At 42.4% G+C, this 18,488-nt stretch overlaps 2 protein-coding genes across 8 annotated transcripts; one reads left to right on the forward strand and one right to left on the reverse strand.

Annotated features, from left to right (window-relative positions):
* Positions 1–269: 269 nt before the first annotated feature.
* LOC311314050 (synapse-associated protein 1-like) lies at positions 270–3,877 on the forward strand. Of its 3 annotated transcripts, XM_084444343.1 has the most exons (9): positions 270–543; positions 667–785; positions 1,022–1,088; positions 1,203–1,276; positions 1,358–1,497; positions 1,606–1,754; positions 1,859–1,914; positions 2,081–2,204; positions 2,690–3,877. In XM_084444343.1, exons 1-9 carry the CDS (start codon positions 345–347, stop codon positions 2,812–2,814), a joined length of 1,053 nt encoding a protein of 350 aa, XP_084300469.1. In that variant the 5' UTR covers positions 270–344; the 3' UTR covers positions 2,815–3,877. The 3 variants fall into 3 exon arrangements, with proteins under 3 accessions (XP_084300469.1, XP_084300470.1, XP_084300471.1); XM_084444344.1 differs by lacking the exons at positions 270–543; positions 1,022–1,088 and having other exon boundaries at positions 666–785; XM_084444345.1 differs by lacking the exons at positions 270–543; positions 1,022–1,088 and having other exon boundaries at positions 666–785; positions 1,203–1,497.
* Positions 3,878–5,102: 1,225 nt separating this feature from the next.
* On the reverse strand, positions 5,103–18,052 carry LOC311314699 (AP-1 complex subunit sigma-2; the record flags this gene model as incomplete). 5 transcript variants are annotated; one of them, XM_084445149.1, is made up of 5 exons in its annotated part: positions 5,103–5,150; positions 9,732–9,740; positions 15,717–15,854; positions 16,054–16,162; positions 17,868–18,046. In XM_084445149.1, 5 exons carry the CDS (start codon positions 18,044–18,046, stop codon positions 5,103–5,105), a joined length of 483 nt encoding a protein of 160 aa, XP_084301275.1. The 5 variants fall into 5 exon arrangements, with proteins under 5 accessions (XP_084301275.1, XP_084301276.1, XP_084301279.1 ...); XM_084445153.1 differs by lacking the exons at positions 5,103–5,150; positions 9,732–9,740 and adding exons at positions 11,178–11,213; positions 12,064–12,126 and having other exon boundaries at positions 17,868–18,052; XM_084445150.1 differs by lacking the exon at positions 9,732–9,740.
* Between the last annotated feature and the right edge of the window lie 436 nt (positions 18,053–18,488).

Consider the following 18,488-nt stretch of genomic DNA (forward strand, 5'->3'; position numbering starts at 1 on the left):
AATCTAGACCAGTCCAACGGTTAGAGTCAATATCAAGAGTTACAAAAGTATTTAAACATCCAGTGCTACAAATCCAGCGTTTGCTGTAGCTTGTGGGGTGCCAAGTTTTTGAATCAGACTAAACACAAGAGGACTTTCAGAGGTTGGGCGAGAACACATGCGTTACCACGACAACACTACTTCTCTGCACTGGGTAAGGGTCGGGAGGAGGGCCAGTTGTCCTCAACGCGGAAATTGATTACTGTTTTTGGTGTCGACGTTGACGTTAACAAGCGAGCAACTAACTAGCTAGCTAGCTATAAAGTTAGCTGACTTGGTAGATAGCATTATCTTTAAACACTAACATGCTCAAAGGCTGGGGTACGTGGCTTGGACTAGAGAGTGCGCCAGGTCCAAAGACATTGCGGATTGAATCTGCTGATATTACTGATGTTAAAGACGAGAAGACCACTGATAGTGAAGAAGTAAACATACCGACCAGTGTTGACAGAGATGGCGAGGATCGGCCTCAGCAGCTTCTGCAGAAAGCAAAGGGGTTAAGTGGTAAAAGCTATGTGATATAACAACTGCAGGTGTCTTCTACCAACAGATTGTCTAGATGAGCTCCATGCCATATTAATTATTTCTTTTCATAGCGCATGTGACATATTTTCTTTGTTTCCTAAGGACGCCTTTTCAACTTTGCAAGCAGTACCTCAAAGAAACTATCAGAATCCGTTGCCGAGACGGCTGAAAAAATAAAGAAGAGTGTCGAGGAGGGGAAGATCGATGGTATTATTGACAAGGTGCATCTGTCGCTGATGATTCCCCGCCAGTGAATTGACTATGGCCGGATTTCCCGAACGAGTTAAGAAGCACTTAACTCCAAAGTACTTCTTAACTCCATTACAAAGGGTTACTTAAGGGTTCCTTAAGAAGGTTCTTTATCGGGAAACCCGGCCAATATGTTCTGGATATGTGACCGTTTCAAAGTGATCTAGACATAAGTTGTAATTCTTTATATATATTTTTTTACCAATAGACAATTTGGGGAGATTTCCAGAAAGAACAAAATAAGTTTGTTCAGGAGAGAAATGCAAAAAAGACTGGCAAGTGTCACAGCTTTGTTTTGATACAAATTTGATATATGATAAGACTGTGGTATCTACACATGTTATGTTTTGTATTTTTTTATGTGTACGTTTATTGCTCCCCCTAAATAGATGCTGCAGTTCCACCATGGGTTGGTTATAATGAAGAAGAGACCATACAGCAACAGATGTTAGCCCTCTCAGCTGTGAGTGTGAACAAGAGTGCCTATACAGAATCAGATTAACACAGTTGAGATTTTTTGCACACACATCGTTGGTTGTTACAGGACAAGAGGAATTTTCTGCGAGACCCACCTGCTGGCGTGCAGTTTCAGTTTGACTTTGAGCAGATGTACCCGATCGCGTTGGTCATGTTGCAGGAGGACGAGCTCCTCAACAGGATGCGCTTTGATCTGGTCCCCAAACAGTGAGTGTGTGACCTGACTGAAATAGTGCTGTTAGCATAGCCTTATGTATTGCTCAGTCTTGAGGTGTGTGGAGCTTGATGAAACTCTCTCTTTTGTGTTGGTGTCAGTGTGAAGGAGGATGTCTTCTGGAGGAATTACTTCTACCGTGTCTCCCTGATAAAGCAGTCTGCTCAGCTCACAGCCCTTGCTGCACAGCAACAAGCTGCGAGGGAGAGGAAAAACAGTTCCAACCCTGACGATGATCAGAAGACAGGAAGTAATATAAATAAATAAAAAATTGATTATGAATCCATAATCACATTATAAGTAATGAGGCTTCTGTTGTACTACTATTTATTTAATTGCTTAATTATTTTACAGATCTTGTGAGACCGAAACCCCCTCCTACCATCAATGCCAAACCTGAGACCAATGAGGTAAGAGAGTTAGTTTTCATACCGTTTGCACATATCTGCCCACCTGCCTTGCAGTTATTGTGAATGTAGATGAATACTTCATACTTTCTTCTATCAGAGACCAGACACAGTCAGCTGATTTAAATGAGACTGTGTGGTCAGTCACACTCTCTCTGTATGATGACAGGATGAGGCGGACATCTCCACCTGTCCAGGAGTGTCTGAGTTTGTTAGCGATGCCTTCGACTCCTCCAGCATGAAGAAGGAAGACCTACGCAGAGAGATGGAGCAGCTGGAGTTCACAGAGGACGGTAAGCAGTGGAGGGTCTGAGAGAGACCACAAGGGCTAGAGGCCACAGACTTTGAAGTCTGAGCTTTTTGGCTCCATGAGTCAAATCAAATCTGTTTATTATCCCATCACTGTACACGAGTGTACCAGCGATTTAAATTCTTGGGTGCGCGAACTACCAACAGTTACCGTATTTACATATAATAAAATTAAACTCAGCATATTAAACAGACACAATATACATATAGTACACTATAGACATGTAGACATACAGTATATACACTACAGAAATAATGGACATATGCTACATATAGACATATGATACATTATCAACATAATAAACAAATGCACTATAAACAGATGGCATATACAGTATAATGCACATAATGCACACACTCAGGAGTTAATAGTCTGAGGGCCTGAGGGAAAAACTACCAGAATGTATGGGGTCGTGTCGCTTTTATGTCAGAGCAGAAAGAAGGAGTAGGAGACTGTTGTGCTTTTCAGATGAGACGGCAGACTGGGAGAGGGAGCTGCAGCGGGAGCTCCAGGACTACGAGGTGGTGGCCAGCGGGGAGAACCCGGGGGAACAGTGGGAGAGGGAGATCGAGGAGCTGCTGCAGCAGGAGTAGAGCAGCTCTGCAGGTCCACTCCAGCCTTTGGAATTCCTTTAGTAAAGGAGATGCGGTAAAGGACCAGAGATAAGCAGCTGTCGCCCACGTCGGGGTCGGAACTGGTGTCGCCGCGTCACTCGTCAGTATTACTTTCAACCTCAGTGATCTTAGGTCCTCTGACTTATACAAACGCGCTTTGACCACCTCTTATCAACACTGCTTTAGCCAGCATTGCCACCAAAAAGCTAACAGTTCGACAGTGTGTGGGTGGGCGGTATTTATATGGAGTGAATTTAACCAATTCAGCTTGGTTACTGTACATAAGCACCCTCCATTTTACACATCGGCTAGTGCTTCAGGGCCATCTTGGACAGCTCATGTCCCAGGCCAGACCACTTCATTCAGTTTGTGCGTCCTGGATGATGTTCATACCCAAATGAGAGTGGATAATCAATCAAACAGATTTGAAACCTGCCTTGATATGCTAGTGTAGAAGATTATATTTATACCTTTCATTGTGACTTCTGTGTTTCATGGATATAGATGTGAGTGATGCTGGCTCTAGGCCTCTGAGGATGTGTGCAGATCAGGCATTTTGTTGTCATGATAACAATCCACTACAAATCTGTGCAGAATCTTTCTAACAGAATTATCTTCATCATGATGATTAAAAAGTACATAGATCCATAACTGTCAAAGGGGTTTATCATGTACACATTATATGCAACAAAATGCCTGATCTGCACACATCCTCAGAGGCCTCTTAACTTTTGTATTTGGATGTGGTTATTGATATAATCTTGCCAGTGAGCCTTACCCCAGTTTAGACCAGAGATGTCAGTGCTGCCAAAGTGTTTTAATGAAATCCAATGCCACATGTGTCTGTCTTTTCTATCATTCTTGCTATATTTTGTCTTGTTTCATCTTGTCAAATACCCCCACTATTTGAGTGGTGGGATTGTGATAAACTGGATGTAATTCATACATTGCTGTTTTGAAGTAGCCTAAGCCAATTAATATTTTTCCAGTTGTTGAAAAGATTTTAACCTGTTTCTTTTTAGCCCAATAATTCTGGCAAAGTCCCGACAAATAAATATATTCTCTTAAAACCAATCAATTATCAATTTGCCACTTTGTTGAACTACTTTTTATGATCTTGGGATATCTCACTATATAGATGGGGAATGAATTGTCAGTTCACAAGAAGACACCAACACTTATGAATTGTTGTAAACAAATTAAATTATATTTTTAAGTTGGAACACCAAATACTGGTTCAAACAGCAATACATGACAGCTCTCCAAACAAATGCAGACATACCTGTCATTACTGACATGGAGAGGCTGAAATAAATGAACACATGATGGTTGACATGCCCTGCACTTTGGTGAACTTCTTGTTACATCTGCAGTGGCTAAGACTAGTGTGCAGTTGTACATCACAAATCACAGTGGCACATTTCTAAAAAATAAATACAAATCTTGGCACTAAATTCAATCTTTGTGCTTACAAGTATGGTTAAATGTGACTAAATACAGTAGTTGAACTGATTCAAAGTTTTAACATATAATTAGAATCAAGGCAATTAAACAGGAAACAAAAACAACTCTTTGGTTTTATGTTTTTATGAAAGTAGTTCACCCATTCCCCGGACACAGGGAATATGCAGCTCTCAAATACAAATCTGAGGACACTGAATAACACAGTGCTTACTTGGGATTGTGGTAAAAAAAAAGAAAAAGAAATCTTCATATTTATGTGTCTGTGTTTGGCCATCTGAATGTACACCACTCATTACATGCATTTAAGCTGTGGCTCGTTCCTGAATTAGGCCTAGTCAGTTTTGATTTTAAAAAAAAGACAAAAATAAGCTTTTCACTGTATTATAAGAAAAACTGCAAACTTAATTAATGCCCAGTCTTGCTAAACTATATTCCCTATGTTGTTCTCATTTATTGACAGATAAGAACACGCTATTGAAAATCATTCTGAACTACTGTGGACATGCGTGCTGATGATAAAACAATAACCCAATGTGAGATAGGCTACCCTGAACAATGCTGCATTGTGCGTTGGTAAAAAGATTAAATGACAGGTTGAGAGGTGGCATGTGTGTCTGTGCGCTACATTAGCAGACAGGAGCATGTGTGTGCCTGTGTGTTTGTGCGTTACATCGTTAAGCAGACAGGAGCACGCGTGTGCCTGTGTGTGTCTGTGATCTGTGTGCGCTACATCGTTAAGCAGACAGGAGCGTAGCTATCAGACAGAGGAGGAGGATAGGTAGTGGTTGAGCAGGGACCAATGTTTATGTCAGTCCAATTTCTTCCAGTACACTGCGCGGGGTCTCTGTTTCCTACAAAAGGACAGGGGGCGCAGTTGAGAGATCACACTCAGAACAACAGTAATGTTGTTTGGGAAACGCACTCGGCAGAAAATCCTTCACTCACTTCAACAGCCATGCAGTGCAATGTACACTCTCAGAAATAAAGGTACAGTGGAGATACGTTTCGTTCTTTAAGGTACAAAATTCACAAATTTACCCTAAGGCACAATCTTGTTCCCGGGGGATACTAATCAATTTTCCAAGTAAAAGGTAGTCTATAGCCTACGCTACACATTGCTGAAAGGTAGGCTACTGCTGATATCAGACAGACCGAATTGTCAACTCGTTAAAGGAGTAGTAAAGGGAAAATGCATGTTTAGCCCTGTTTTAAGGTTACTTATGATCATATACAATGGTTCAGATCAAAACGTTGACAAAGCTAGCATTTTCGAGAAAGTTGATAATTGCTCTACCACCGTTTTGGTCAAACAATGGGCGTGGATGGGCATCTTGAAAAATCATTCAAAAACATTTTAAACTCTCGATTTCAAAGACAAGAAGCTCACCGAGGGTGTAATTGGTGTCCGTTGGTGTTCTGACATCAAATTCACCGCAAAGTATGAATCCTGTAGGGTTTTATTGATCATTTTATGAAATCCATTGACTTGTATTGAAGCGACCGTTGTAGATGTGTAGATCAATCCGCAGAGGGGATTCTGAAGCGGAACTACTTACGTTAGCTATTGTTATTGTTTATGTTGCTAGGCTACCTAGTTTGCGGAAGTTTACACACGTATGTGCTGCGACTAAATAGTTATATGCTAAATATGTAAAAAAGCCTTTCCAGATGAACTAGAATCTTACTTTATGGCGAATTATATGTCAGAACGCCAACTAACACCTAGGTGAGTTTTCTGTCTTTGAAATCGAGAGTTAATCATGTTTTTTCAAGATGCCCATCCACATCGTATGACCAAAACGGTGGTAGAGCAATTATCAACTTTCTCGAAAATACTAGCTTTGTCAACTTTTTGATCTGAACCATTGTATATGATCATAAGTAACCTTAAAACAGGGCTAAACATGCATTTTCTCTTTACTACTCCTTTAAGAATCAGTCAACTTTGGAGTGGGCGGATTCGTACTCTGGGCGCTCCAGCCACCATGATGTGTGTGTGTCTCAGCATTGCCGCCCACACCAAAGGTACGTGCAGGCGTTCTCACTGTGTGACGAATGTTTGTTTTGTTGATAGTCCATGATGGCCAGCAGTTTGGACAGCATTCGTCTCCTACTGCACAGCATTCACCAACCTACTTCTCATCGGCCACCTTCTGGGCTGGAATGTTGGTATTCTATCAGCCCTCTCTCGGTAGCTATTTTTGTGCATGGCTTTAAGCCAGCACCTAGGATAGCGTTTGTCACTCAGCTTCCTTACTCTGGTCAATGTTGACCTGCATTTCTCCATTGGCACCACAAGAGACAGTAGTCCCAGCACACCAAAATAAAAAACACCATAATCAACCCGCCGATCTCTACTGCACAAGTAGAGTAGCGGTGAAAGTATTGGACTCCCACCCGGGAGATCGGGGTTCAAGACCCGATGGGTATGATTTTATGGGACTATACCCCAAACCTCCAAACGTTCATCCATTCACTCCAACTTTTGACCAGATAGCACACAGATATCGGTCCTCCATCGGAATCAGACCGAATCCGCTGGAGTGTTTCTACTGGGGAGTGTCTAAAGAGGCACCGTTGTTAAACAGCTGCAGAATTTCTGCTGGCGAGTCGGTAGCGGTCTCCGAGCGGAATTCCACTTGCATTTGCACGTGCTGACGCCCTGCCCTGTTGCCCTGCCCTGTCGCCCTGTCACATATTGAGGGAACATTTGCTACTCAAATGTTAACGCTACTTATCGTTGCGGCAGCTATCTTAGCTAGCTGACACATTTAGCTAACTAGCTAGCTAGCATTAAAGGTAAAGGTAAAGTAAATCTCACTCCAAACCTTTGGTCAAACTTGGCAGCCCTGGTTGTAAGTCTTTTATTAGTATAGAGATGGATAACAGTGTGAGGGATAATTATATTTGAACAAGGTGATGAAAGTGTACTGGTTCAATCCCTTAATGGTGAGATTCTACCACAATGTTTTATCATTGCTTAGAAATGCCCGGTAGATTAGTGTTAGCCCTAGGTTGCTAGCAATGGCATCGGTAGGGATTTTGATAGCTTCTTCATACTATTATGTAATCTCTGGTTATAGGCTATTGGTAGCTAAGAGTAACTGTACTGTTTGACTTTATGTTCATTATGCTCTGTTGTCCAAGTATGTTTTAGTCCACGTTCTTTTTCATTGGCTACAAAAATGTATTACTGGTGAAGGACTGTTTTCGGCCACAGGAGGGCAGCAACAGGCTTAGATAGACTGTTTCAGCAATTCAATGACTATTTGAGTTAGGCTATTTAGTTATTTGTGTAAGTATTTCTGTTAGTTATATATTACATTTCTTTATTATTTCAGAGACCACACACTCACTGTCTGTTTATGTAAGTGAAGAAAATGAAGGTCAAATAATGCTTATTTAAAGGTTATTATGATTAGTAAGGCACCATTGGTTTGATGCAATTGTGTAGGCTAAATATTCTTTCTAATAATCTTAAAAGGAACTGATCACCGTAACACTAGGGGACATTTTAACTAATCTCTACCACTCTTTCTTCGCCTCAACTAATTATCTATCCATCTTCATCCAACTTCCTCAACAATAACCTGACCATTGTTTTGCTTCAGCCATGGTGTGAGGAAAGGGTCTAGGCATGAGGAAACGGTCACGGTCTCTGTAGAGCACTGTGGGAGGATCAGTCTGCTACTGATGGTGACCCTCTGCCTGACCAGAGTGTTGGGTAGGGGATGGGATACATTGTCCATGATGGCCAGCAGTTTAGACAGCATTTGTCTCTACGCAACTACTCTCAATGAGTCCAGGCTGCCCCTGGAACAGAGCCCCAGCACACAGCATCAGCCTCAAGCCCAGCCTGAGAGTGCTGTCATTGTGAACTGGTGGTTTAGGCCCATCTGCCCCAACCGTACAAATCAGCCACATTGTGTATGAGCAAAAAATAAGTGTACTCTACCCTAAGGCGTGCAGAGACTATACCCTTCAACAACTGCAAATCAACTGCCCTTTTAGGTACGGGGGGCTTGTACAGCACCGCCCTCTAAAACGTGCACTGCTTTTCTCACCTAAACATCCCTGCCACTGCTGAACCCTAACGTCCTGTAAGGCCCTGATGTTCCTCACCTTGACACACGCCTCGTCAAGCCCTGAAGGTGCGTAGATCCCTATTGTAATTTTAGTTTTTCTTATTATTTTCCTTTACCCCCTCCAATAACCCTTGAAGTCATCAGGCAAAAATACTGTAACTCGGCATGTTGCAACTACAGACTATGGGTAACTACGCCACAAATCCAAGATGGCGGAGAAACCGGCATTCAAAATGTATATAAAAAAAGGGCCACAAAGTTCAAGTGCTTATAATTTTGTACAACAATAATCTAGGGAGATTAAACTCACTGGATACGAAGAAGGCACTGCCATGTTGTACCACGTCGAAGCATTTGCGTGACTCTAGCACTTAGGACATGGTCAGTAGCCTACACGGGCTGGTAGTGGGGGTGCAGGCAGGATGGTAGTACATTATGCACTATGTGTAAAGCCATGCCCATCACACTTTCATTGTATTTTCATTGATGTTATAACTCAAATGTGCTGTAACAGTATGGCCTGTTGATGGGCTTGTTGCTGCGCTCATTTGTTGCTGCGCGTGCCCATTGCGTCTCTCATTTGTTGCAGTGTGGTCGTTGCAGTGTGGTCACTTGAAGCTTGACCCCGTATAGTCGCTTGTGACTTTAATTTAGAGCATGTTACTGTAGGTAGAGGCACACACAGTACAACTTTGTACCCATAGCTTTGTACCTTAAGGGTACCACCCCAGTGACAAGCATTTGTACCTTTTCAGGGTCTTTTTTGTACCCTTTTTTCTGAGAGTGTACCCTCAGATTAACATTTCAGTTTGAAGGCCTTTGAAGACAGTAACATCTCCCCAGAGGACGCCCCCACACACCACAGTGGTGATGCATGGTAGGGTATCTCCCAATCAGCAAAAGCTCTCCAGATGATTTAAAGTCAATTACATTTACAAAAACCAAACTATAAGAAATGATGAGACCGCAAACCAGACGAGAAAACGTGAGATGGATGAGAAAACATGAGATGGATTTGAAAAATGACAAATTACCTTTTGTGGTGATATGTCCATAACAAATGACTGGCATTGCCAAAACTAAAATGACCTACATTTATCTTTATTATTATCATCTCATCATATTTATCATAAAGAACCCAAGATCCAATGAGTCCCCACATTTGCAAGACAGATGTTTTGTCTAGTTCCATCCAAATGCAAGTCATGTGAATGTCATCTACACTGTATGATGCATGGTCAACGGAAACAACAAAATCCACAGTAGTTATAGACCTACATGTTGTAGTCATAGTTTATGTAATCTATACTGTAAAACAGAGTGACACAAAACGGAGTTAACACTTACTTTGGCATCCTAAAGGTTCGGCACAAAGTAAAGAGAGGATTTGTGTCAGAACAGAGGAGAAAATATCAATTATTTACTCCTGTGAAGGGATAGATGAATCATTTTCCACATACTGATACTTAAGCTTTTCCATTTTCAGCAGAGAACATTCTACACACATATCCAGATCCATAGCTTCTAAATTATTCAATAATTACAGGCTGTCACTGTTGGACAGAACACCCCTGCGCTGTCGGAAACTTATGGTTCACCCTGTTTATCTTCCTGGCAGATAATGTGTTATGTTGTAATACAAGCAGTTTTCATCGTTCTAGGGCCAAACATCTTGTGTGTGTGTCAGAGTACTGGTGCTTAACTTTCAACAAGATGTAATTTATGAAGACACAATAGCCCACCACTACTCTTTCACCATGTCAAAATTACTAGATTGTCAAACAGTATCTTTGAGATGTATAATATTTATTTATCTTCCATTATCCAGAGCAACACACTGTGTGATAAAAACACTTAGTGGGTTTGACTCCTTAGATATTCTATACTGTAGGTGTAGCAAATGTAGCTACTTGGCTATTTTTTTCAACTGTCCGAGAGAAATAACTTGACTATAGTTTTGACTCTGTATAAAACCTGCTACTAATTAGTAAGGCACATGCACAAAAACATACAATGACATACAGAACATAGTGGTTAATATCTACCATTGCCCATCCAGAAGGACATTGTGTGTTTAATGGTTTGATTCAAACATGAGAACCTTATCTCCAGTCAATGACAAATCAGTGCAAACAATAAAATGACTCATATCTAGTAACTTCTCACACAAACAGAATTCAGTTTCTCTTACCTTAAATAGGGCCTCCTTACAAAGTTAAATATCTGATAAATCATTTCTATACATAACTTTTTCTATAAATAACTTTCAAAAACGTAAAAACTATATCTCAGTGAATTGCTGAAGAATGGTTGCTCAAATCCACTAAACTCACATTCATTAGAACAGAGGGGACATGGTCTCGCTAAGATATACAGTACTTTGTAACTTCCTATGCATGATCTATGGTGAATCCACCAAATGGAACACAAACACAATTCAATGACTACAGAATTAATAAACAAAACATTAGAACAAAACCGTAGAATGAAGAGTCCATGGCCATGGTAGTAAAAACACATGAAAAAGGCCATCACTTACACGTTTCTCAGGGAGTAGAGGGACTGTATTAGGCATACCTTACACTTCAAGCCATGCACTATTAGCAGAGAGACATTGGAAACACTGGAGGTCACACAAATGTGTTGAACTTGTGGGAGTAACTGACAGTGGAATGGACCAATGATGATGTGACGCTGATGCTTGAGGCAGAGAGGGAGGAGCCAGGCACTCAGGGGAGGGGCTCAGCATGCAAGGTAGGTAGCAGAAGTAGCAGCAGTAGTAGTGGCAGCTGTTCAGTACACAGGCACATTAAAGTACTCATGGCGGGGCTGGTGGGGAGAGAAATGCACACAGCTTACAAGACATTACTGTACAAGCCAAGATCTCCCCCCCAGCACACACAGCATCCACAGCAAACAGACCAGAAAGAAACAGCAGCAGGCAGAGCATTGTCTACTTATCTCCCTCTCAGGCCGAACTAGGGCGGGCAAAGGGTCATCAGAGGTTATCACTTTCGAATAAGACTGTGCTATTGTGTTGTAATTTTTGTAATCTTATTTGAACAGGAAAATCATTGGATTCCAGTGATCTACAGTACTGTAGAGCTTGATGGAGAAGTAATACCCATGTGGTATTCTCTGTATGGCATACTAGAATGGATCTAGCTTGCTTTCAACAAGCAGAACAGATCTGTTGGCTGCATTCTGATCACAGGCCTTAAATGGCATTATAAACAAAAGGTATAGTTATATAATATACCTTAAACTTACAAATGCCAAAACACTGAAAGCAATACATCCAAAATCAGAGTTGTCTTCAACTGGGACTGTATCTGTAGACAGAGCTTATAGACAGACTCAACAGGCTTCAGGAGATAAGGAGAAGCAAGCACACAAACAGACACACACGCACATGCGCATGCACACACACACACACACACACACACACATGCGCACACACACACACACACACACACACACACACAGTTTCCCAGTAACATACATAAATATTTAGTAACAGCCTCCTATGAAGACGAATGGTTACCATTGTGGGGGGACCAGATATATGGGATGTAAACTATATTCATAAGTAGGGACACAGCGGGCAATACTGTCTGTCTAACTATGAGGGCTCTAAAGGGAAATCCACTATTCACACATGTACTGTTTACGTATTCACCTCAGTGGCTCTAACTCTGGAAAAGACCAGAGGATTCAGAGGCCATATTTGGGACCAGCATACCTGTGGGGTAAACATTGTTTGAGGGGGAGAAAATTAGCCGAAACCTTTTAATAACACTAATTACTGTTGCAGTAAGACACAAGTTTCCCGCAGACCACAAGAAAGAAACGTTCCTTATCCGATTAATCTCCCAGCACTTAAATACAGACCTCCCTGTGTGGAGAATCTGCTGAGGCAGTTATTGAAATGACCAACCTGTTTGCTTGCACTCCAATAGCAGCAGGCTCTAGAGAAAGTTTTCATTAAAGGCTAATTAAAATAGTTTCACCCAAATCCCTGGAGGATTGTCTTCCTCCCGTGTAATTACTACACTGTGCCTTATTAAGCCCTCAGACCCAATTCCTAATTTTAGCTCTCTCCCTATACCTTATCTTTCCCCGATTCTACCAGCTGGTGTGAATATGGTATGGAGACCTGCAACTGCTCAGTGGTAATGCTGCGATAAACACTTTCAGCTTCTAGACTTCCTCCTCCATTACTCCTACTTTTATTTTACCAGGTTAAAAACCCACTCCTCTAAACCTGGTGCAGGATATGACTAGCTTGTAACGAGGCCTGACTCTGCTTACTGACCATGCAGGTAGAGAACTCAGCAACGGTATAGATGAGATATGGACATACTAGTCATTCTGTTCAATCATGTCCTACTAATGAGGAGGAGGTGTATTATGTGAAAGACAGCAATCCCCATCATCTGGAGAAGAATTACTTACCACGTTAAACAGACGTTAAACAGACGTATTTCCCCAATTCAACAATGGCACTTAATTTTCCAGTTTAAAGTAATTTGGCCTTTGCAGATTATCCCAGACAGGTTTGCTCATCATGGATACTTAAATATGCAGTCATTACCCAAAGTATTGACAAATTAACAGCATGACACCACTTGGCTCTCTGCTACAGCTGGTGTTTACAAAGAGATAAAAACTGTACCCCGTACACAAATGCACTGTACCTAAATAAGTTAAGTATGAACTGTCTGGGGAATCAACAACAGCCTGAGGTGGAAAATTAGTTGTAATTGCCAGATTGAAGGAACATTCCATTCCTTAGTCAGAATCATATCATCATCCAATCCAAACCATCTCATGGCCATAGTGGTTTCATTCAAAAAGATAGTCGTCTCACAGGCAGCATAGCTTCTGCCCCTGCATGCCTGTTTGGTATCTTTTAAACAGCATTGTAACATAATACAATAATACAATTCTTTATCAATCTGTAAACATCATTCAGTAGCAAATCTTGTCTTAAGTTACAACGCTGCCACTATCATCATATGAGATGAGACATATACAGTAGGTGTTGAAATATGCTGCCTGCTTCAGACTTTGTGAGACTGTATTCAGACATGACCAAAACCTTCCAGTTTGGGTTCATGTCTGATGAGGTCTCTCCATCCTGCTTTCCCCCCCAACAGCATTATAAGGCACATGTTCCATGTGAGCAGAATATGCTGCATGCAATCAAAAGGACGCGCCACTCAGTGTAAACCCATGCTGCCTGAGCGACAGCATCAGTCTGGTATTTACCAAGCACTGGGATGGAGGCATGGACTCTAGCCCCTCTATAAGATCTCCTCATTGGGTAAACCTCCCCAGTCTTCACTCTGGCTCGACAAATACAGAATCGAGCCAATCAGAGACTCGTCTCGTGTAGTCAGCTGTGGAGCGGGCACTAGAGACTCGTGGCTCCGACTTCAGACTTCCAGAGTGAATGAATAACCACGATGACACAAGAGGAAACAAACGAACTGTGCCAACCTAAGAGGATGTACACGGCAGTATAGGGAGGGTGAGGCTCGTTCTCACAGCAGGTGGTAGGAGGGAGTGGGTGTGCTGTTGAGAGGTGAGAGGAGGGTCAGGGGTCGGGTGAAAGCACTAAACTAACTTTTAAAAGAAACTGTACAGACTACTGTAGCATCGTGGGAGGAATGTGGTGTGCTCGGCTTCTGCAGCACTGCTCTGAGAGTAAATAAATCCCTGATCCAGCTTCTTTCACAAAGACTAATATCCTTGGGGATTGATTTGTGTTTGCGTTGCTTGCTAGAGGTTCTCTAATCAGAATGGCTCCCCTCTGAATAACTCAGCTTTAACTAGAGCAATTTGCAGAGTGAGAGAGGAGACTGTTGTACTGTAGTACTGTGGCTGGCTGATGATATCTGCAGTATAGCCGCAGTCACCTGTTGGTTTCAGGGCTCATGCTGCATGATACAGCAGAGGCAGACATACAGAATAGCTACAGCTGATATAATGGAACAGCTAATTAAGCTCCCCTCTAAGTACAATTCTCATCTAGGTCAGTGTTCTTTGTGTGGTCTCCACAACACAAACAATGGGACTCTGTTCCAGGGCTGCATGTCTGTCTCCGCTTACATAAACCCCAAATCCCATAATATCACATGGAATGTCTGATTACTACAGAGATCAGATCTGCTTCTGGGACTGTGGGTGAGGTTCTCTGCGATTGAGAAGTGCTTCTTTCCCCCGGAAAATCATAATCCTCCATCATCAGACTAATCAGGTTCCAGAACAGTTGATACGGTGAGAGGAATATTTATCATTAATTCTGAAGTGCGGCTGAGCATAGCAATCTTCAATGAGACTCGAGCCGCGAGATGGGAGGAGGACGAGTTCTTTTCTTCCTACCGAATCTCATGTCTATGAAGTATTGCTCTCAGGAAGGCTGCTTAGGCTCTGTTACTGGTTAGTGTTTAGGACTAACTACATGATATAAGGATTACTACTTGTAAACATTAAGAAAATCCCATACCAGTAACAACATCACGTTACTGTCAACAGTATTATTCAAGTGAGTGACTTGTTTCACTAAATATACACTAAAAGGAATAGGAATATTGTTGTTGCTGGTATGCGGTTTTGTGCACTTACTCGGTACTACAGTTATAGAGCTAATGACTGAGAACTACAGCTGCGTTCTGCTCTGTGTAGGTCAATGAACTGTACCTGGGAAGAGACGGATGGGAAAGTCTAGGTTCTGCAGATCACAAACGGGAGTAGAGAGGCAGAGATGGGGAGAGAAAGGCACGTCAGCTGTGATCAGAAGCAGAACATGGAAACTAAGATGGGTTCCCTATGGAGGGGAACAAAGGCCCACATCATCTGCCAAATGGAGGTCTTCTGCATTCATGGCTGTATCCATGTTCTTCATGCTTTTTCAGCTGAAGCAATAAAACGATGTACGTGTCTAATCCATGTTAGGGGCAATTACACGCATGTGTGAGACTATGATGCTGAGCTTGTATCTCCTTGTGGTCCTCACCCAGTGGTCTGGTTATTTTCTGACTCCTTTAGCTTCACTAAAGCCAATAAACAGTGGCATAGTTCTCCAGACAATGAGCATGGCATGGTTGGGTGTCAATAGATGTGTGATAGTGGTTATTCATAAAAGGATCGTTTGACTCCCAGTAGGAATGGTGCAGTGCAATGACTTCACTTTAATCCGATCTGATCCCTTTATCTTGACAATGAATTGCCAACACATTAACTTGGGGATAAGTAAGCTTAGGTTAGCTTGGGGGGTCAGCTCACTGATTGGGGGGGTGGATTGGAGAGTCCAGAGTGGAGCCTTACCTCCTGCAGCAGATCAGCCTGCTCGATGGCCTTCAGCACGTTCTTCTTGGAGGTCTCCTGAGCCTCACCCCCTAGCAGGAACTCATCCAGGATGAAGTAGGCCTTCTCAAAGTTGAAGATTATATCCAGTTCACACACCTGCAGAACAGAGACCCAATAACACTGCAACAGACCAATATACTGTATATATATTATATAACAGGAGTGCTTTTCTGCACTAGTTGCACTGATCTAGCTTGACTGAAGCACTATATCTATCACTATGGCAAACAGCCACAGACTGACTGTAGCTGTCAGGTGTGTGTAAGTGTGTGTGTGTTGGAGGGGGGGGACGTACGCTGCCAAAGTACTTATCCAGCAGCTCTACATATCGGTGGATGATCTCCAGCGTGATAAGCTCATTATCCTGGTCCTCGATGGCGCAGCAGAAGTACAGGCTGGCATATCTGAAACAGCACAATGAGCAGGATTCAGCACAATTCTAAACGTACACCAAAAAAGAGCAAACCCCTTTGAAACAGCGCCAGTGCACACTGTGAACCTGACAAGAGGCTCCACTAATACCGTATAAATATTCAGTGAATAAAGGAGCAGTGCTGAGTGTGTGCATTCCCCCCCCCCACACCCCCGCTAAGAACGGAGGAGGTGAGAGAGAGGCGTCGGTGGTGCTTTCCGGTCCCGTTACAGTAGAATAATCGGCAGACTTGGGATGACTCGCCGTTTATCGCCCGAAGAGGCCGGAGACAAAGCGCAGGCACAAACCATCTGTCCTCCGACACCCCGGAGCTCCCGGTGACATATATCACCTCCCCTGACTCACGCCAGAAGTGCTGAGCGGGTGCTTTTCTGAAATAAAGTATTGCTGTTTTCAGCATATGGGATTCATTTAACGCCTGGTACAGTAGCAGGCTGATGAGTGCTGCATCAGTCAAGACCTCCTTTTCCCCGTGCCTTCCTCATTCTTTATCCCTGGTAATCCCTGAGGCAATCTCATCGCATGTGACTACGGGCTAAGCGTGGACTCAGTTGCCTGTTCTGAGACAGGGGAAGTAGGTAGGCTGAGGAGACAGTTTGATTTGGTAGCTGCACATTCACCAGGAAATTAAGTTTTCAATCTGTGACAGACCGAAGTATCTCTGCAACACATCTCAATTTCTAATCCCTCAGATCATCTTTGATTTTAAGAGTTTCTTCCTGAAAAACATACATTTGGTACAGAATGTAAGCCTTTCTTTTTCTTACGAGTTTGAATCCTGATTGTTTGAGTAATCAAACAGCCCTGTGAAACATGAACACTGTATATTCTGTTAAGTGCTGCCATTCTAATATGCTCTCTGTTGGCCTTCAAGCTACGAGGTTGTGGCTAGTCAAATCTGTTAAGTACGTGCTTAGGGACTAAAAGTTGGCTTCTGTTCACGGTTCTCTAGATAATCTCAGTATGCTGCTGTCTCACTGGACCTTGAAATGAGGAAACCAGCCTGTGGTCATTGGTAACGAGCTGTCAGGTCCTGACTGCATAATCATTGATCAACACTTCGCACCCAGAGGATTCATAGTAATTAAGCTCAGTGACGATGCTGAGGTCTGCATTTTCTCCCTCTCTCCTGCTGCTTAAACAGCCAGGCAGATCTCTTCCTCCGTGACCTGTAACAAGCCATGCTGACCTGCCAGTTTCTAGGTCAAGTTGTTTTAGTATTTCAATAGCACACACTGTCTGTGCCAGGGACTGAATATCTGAGCTTTACATATCTAAACCGGGGGGTGTCAGTAACAGATTCCCTATAAGTAAAACAGTAACCACTCTCTAACCTACACACACAATGAAATGATAGAAGCTTTTCCCAGGACAACGCGCAAGTAGGTTTATTTGTCATGACGTACAGGGTACCGGTACAATGCAAAAAACAAAGTGTGATGAGCGAATAGCATCTTCTGCATGCTGGGTGTGAGTCTCAGTCCTGGTACGGTGGTACTTTATCATTCTAGTAATATCACTGTCAGGACAGTGTGAAATTTCACTCCAGAAATGAGACGTGCTGCTTTGGGAGATTCGCAACCTCTGTCATCAGCTAGTGTGGTTGTGTGGATACATGAAATGATCATTTCTGAAATAAAAAAAGTGTGTTTTACTCATCGAACTTTGACACTGACCTCTTGTAAACAATCTTGAGGTCGCGCCACTCTAAAAAACTGCACATCTTTGGCTTCCTGGCCAGGACTGTCTGCACCAGCTCGCGGGTGATCTTCTTCTTCTCCTTGTCAGACAGGGGTACATACCACTTCTGAAGCCTGAGCTTCCCCTGCCGACTGAACAGCAGCATGAACTGCATCTGGACGAGCAAAGAAAAAATATTTAAAAACATAGGTAGAGAGACCAGATGGAAAAAAAAAACAAAAAAACATTAGGGACCAGATGAAAAAGTAAAAATATTAGTAGAGACCAGATGAAAGGGAACAGGAAGGGATCAGCGGGATGTGAGGGGGGATTGAGGAGCAGGCAATGGATTAAAAAATAATAAAAATAGTGGGGATTAGAACACAATTAGCTACAATATAATTAGAGATGAATGTGGCATTGCAAAGATGATAATATTTGACTTATTGACAGTTTGGAAAATAACAGACTATAGAAATGTAGCTTAAGTGAAAGGAGGATCAGTCAATTAAATCTATTCACAGCCAAACTCAAATTGCGCAAATGAGTTCAAGAGCATGGTAAATTATAGCGTAATCCACCAGTGGATGAACCGCATCTAAATTACAGCATTCATA

This window comes from Borostomias antarcticus (genome assembly GCF_949987555.1).
Source record: "Borostomias antarcticus genome assembly, chromosome: 10".
NCBI classification, from domain to species: domain Eukaryota; kingdom Metazoa; phylum Chordata; class Actinopteri; order Stomiiformes; family Stomiidae; genus Borostomias; species Borostomias antarcticus.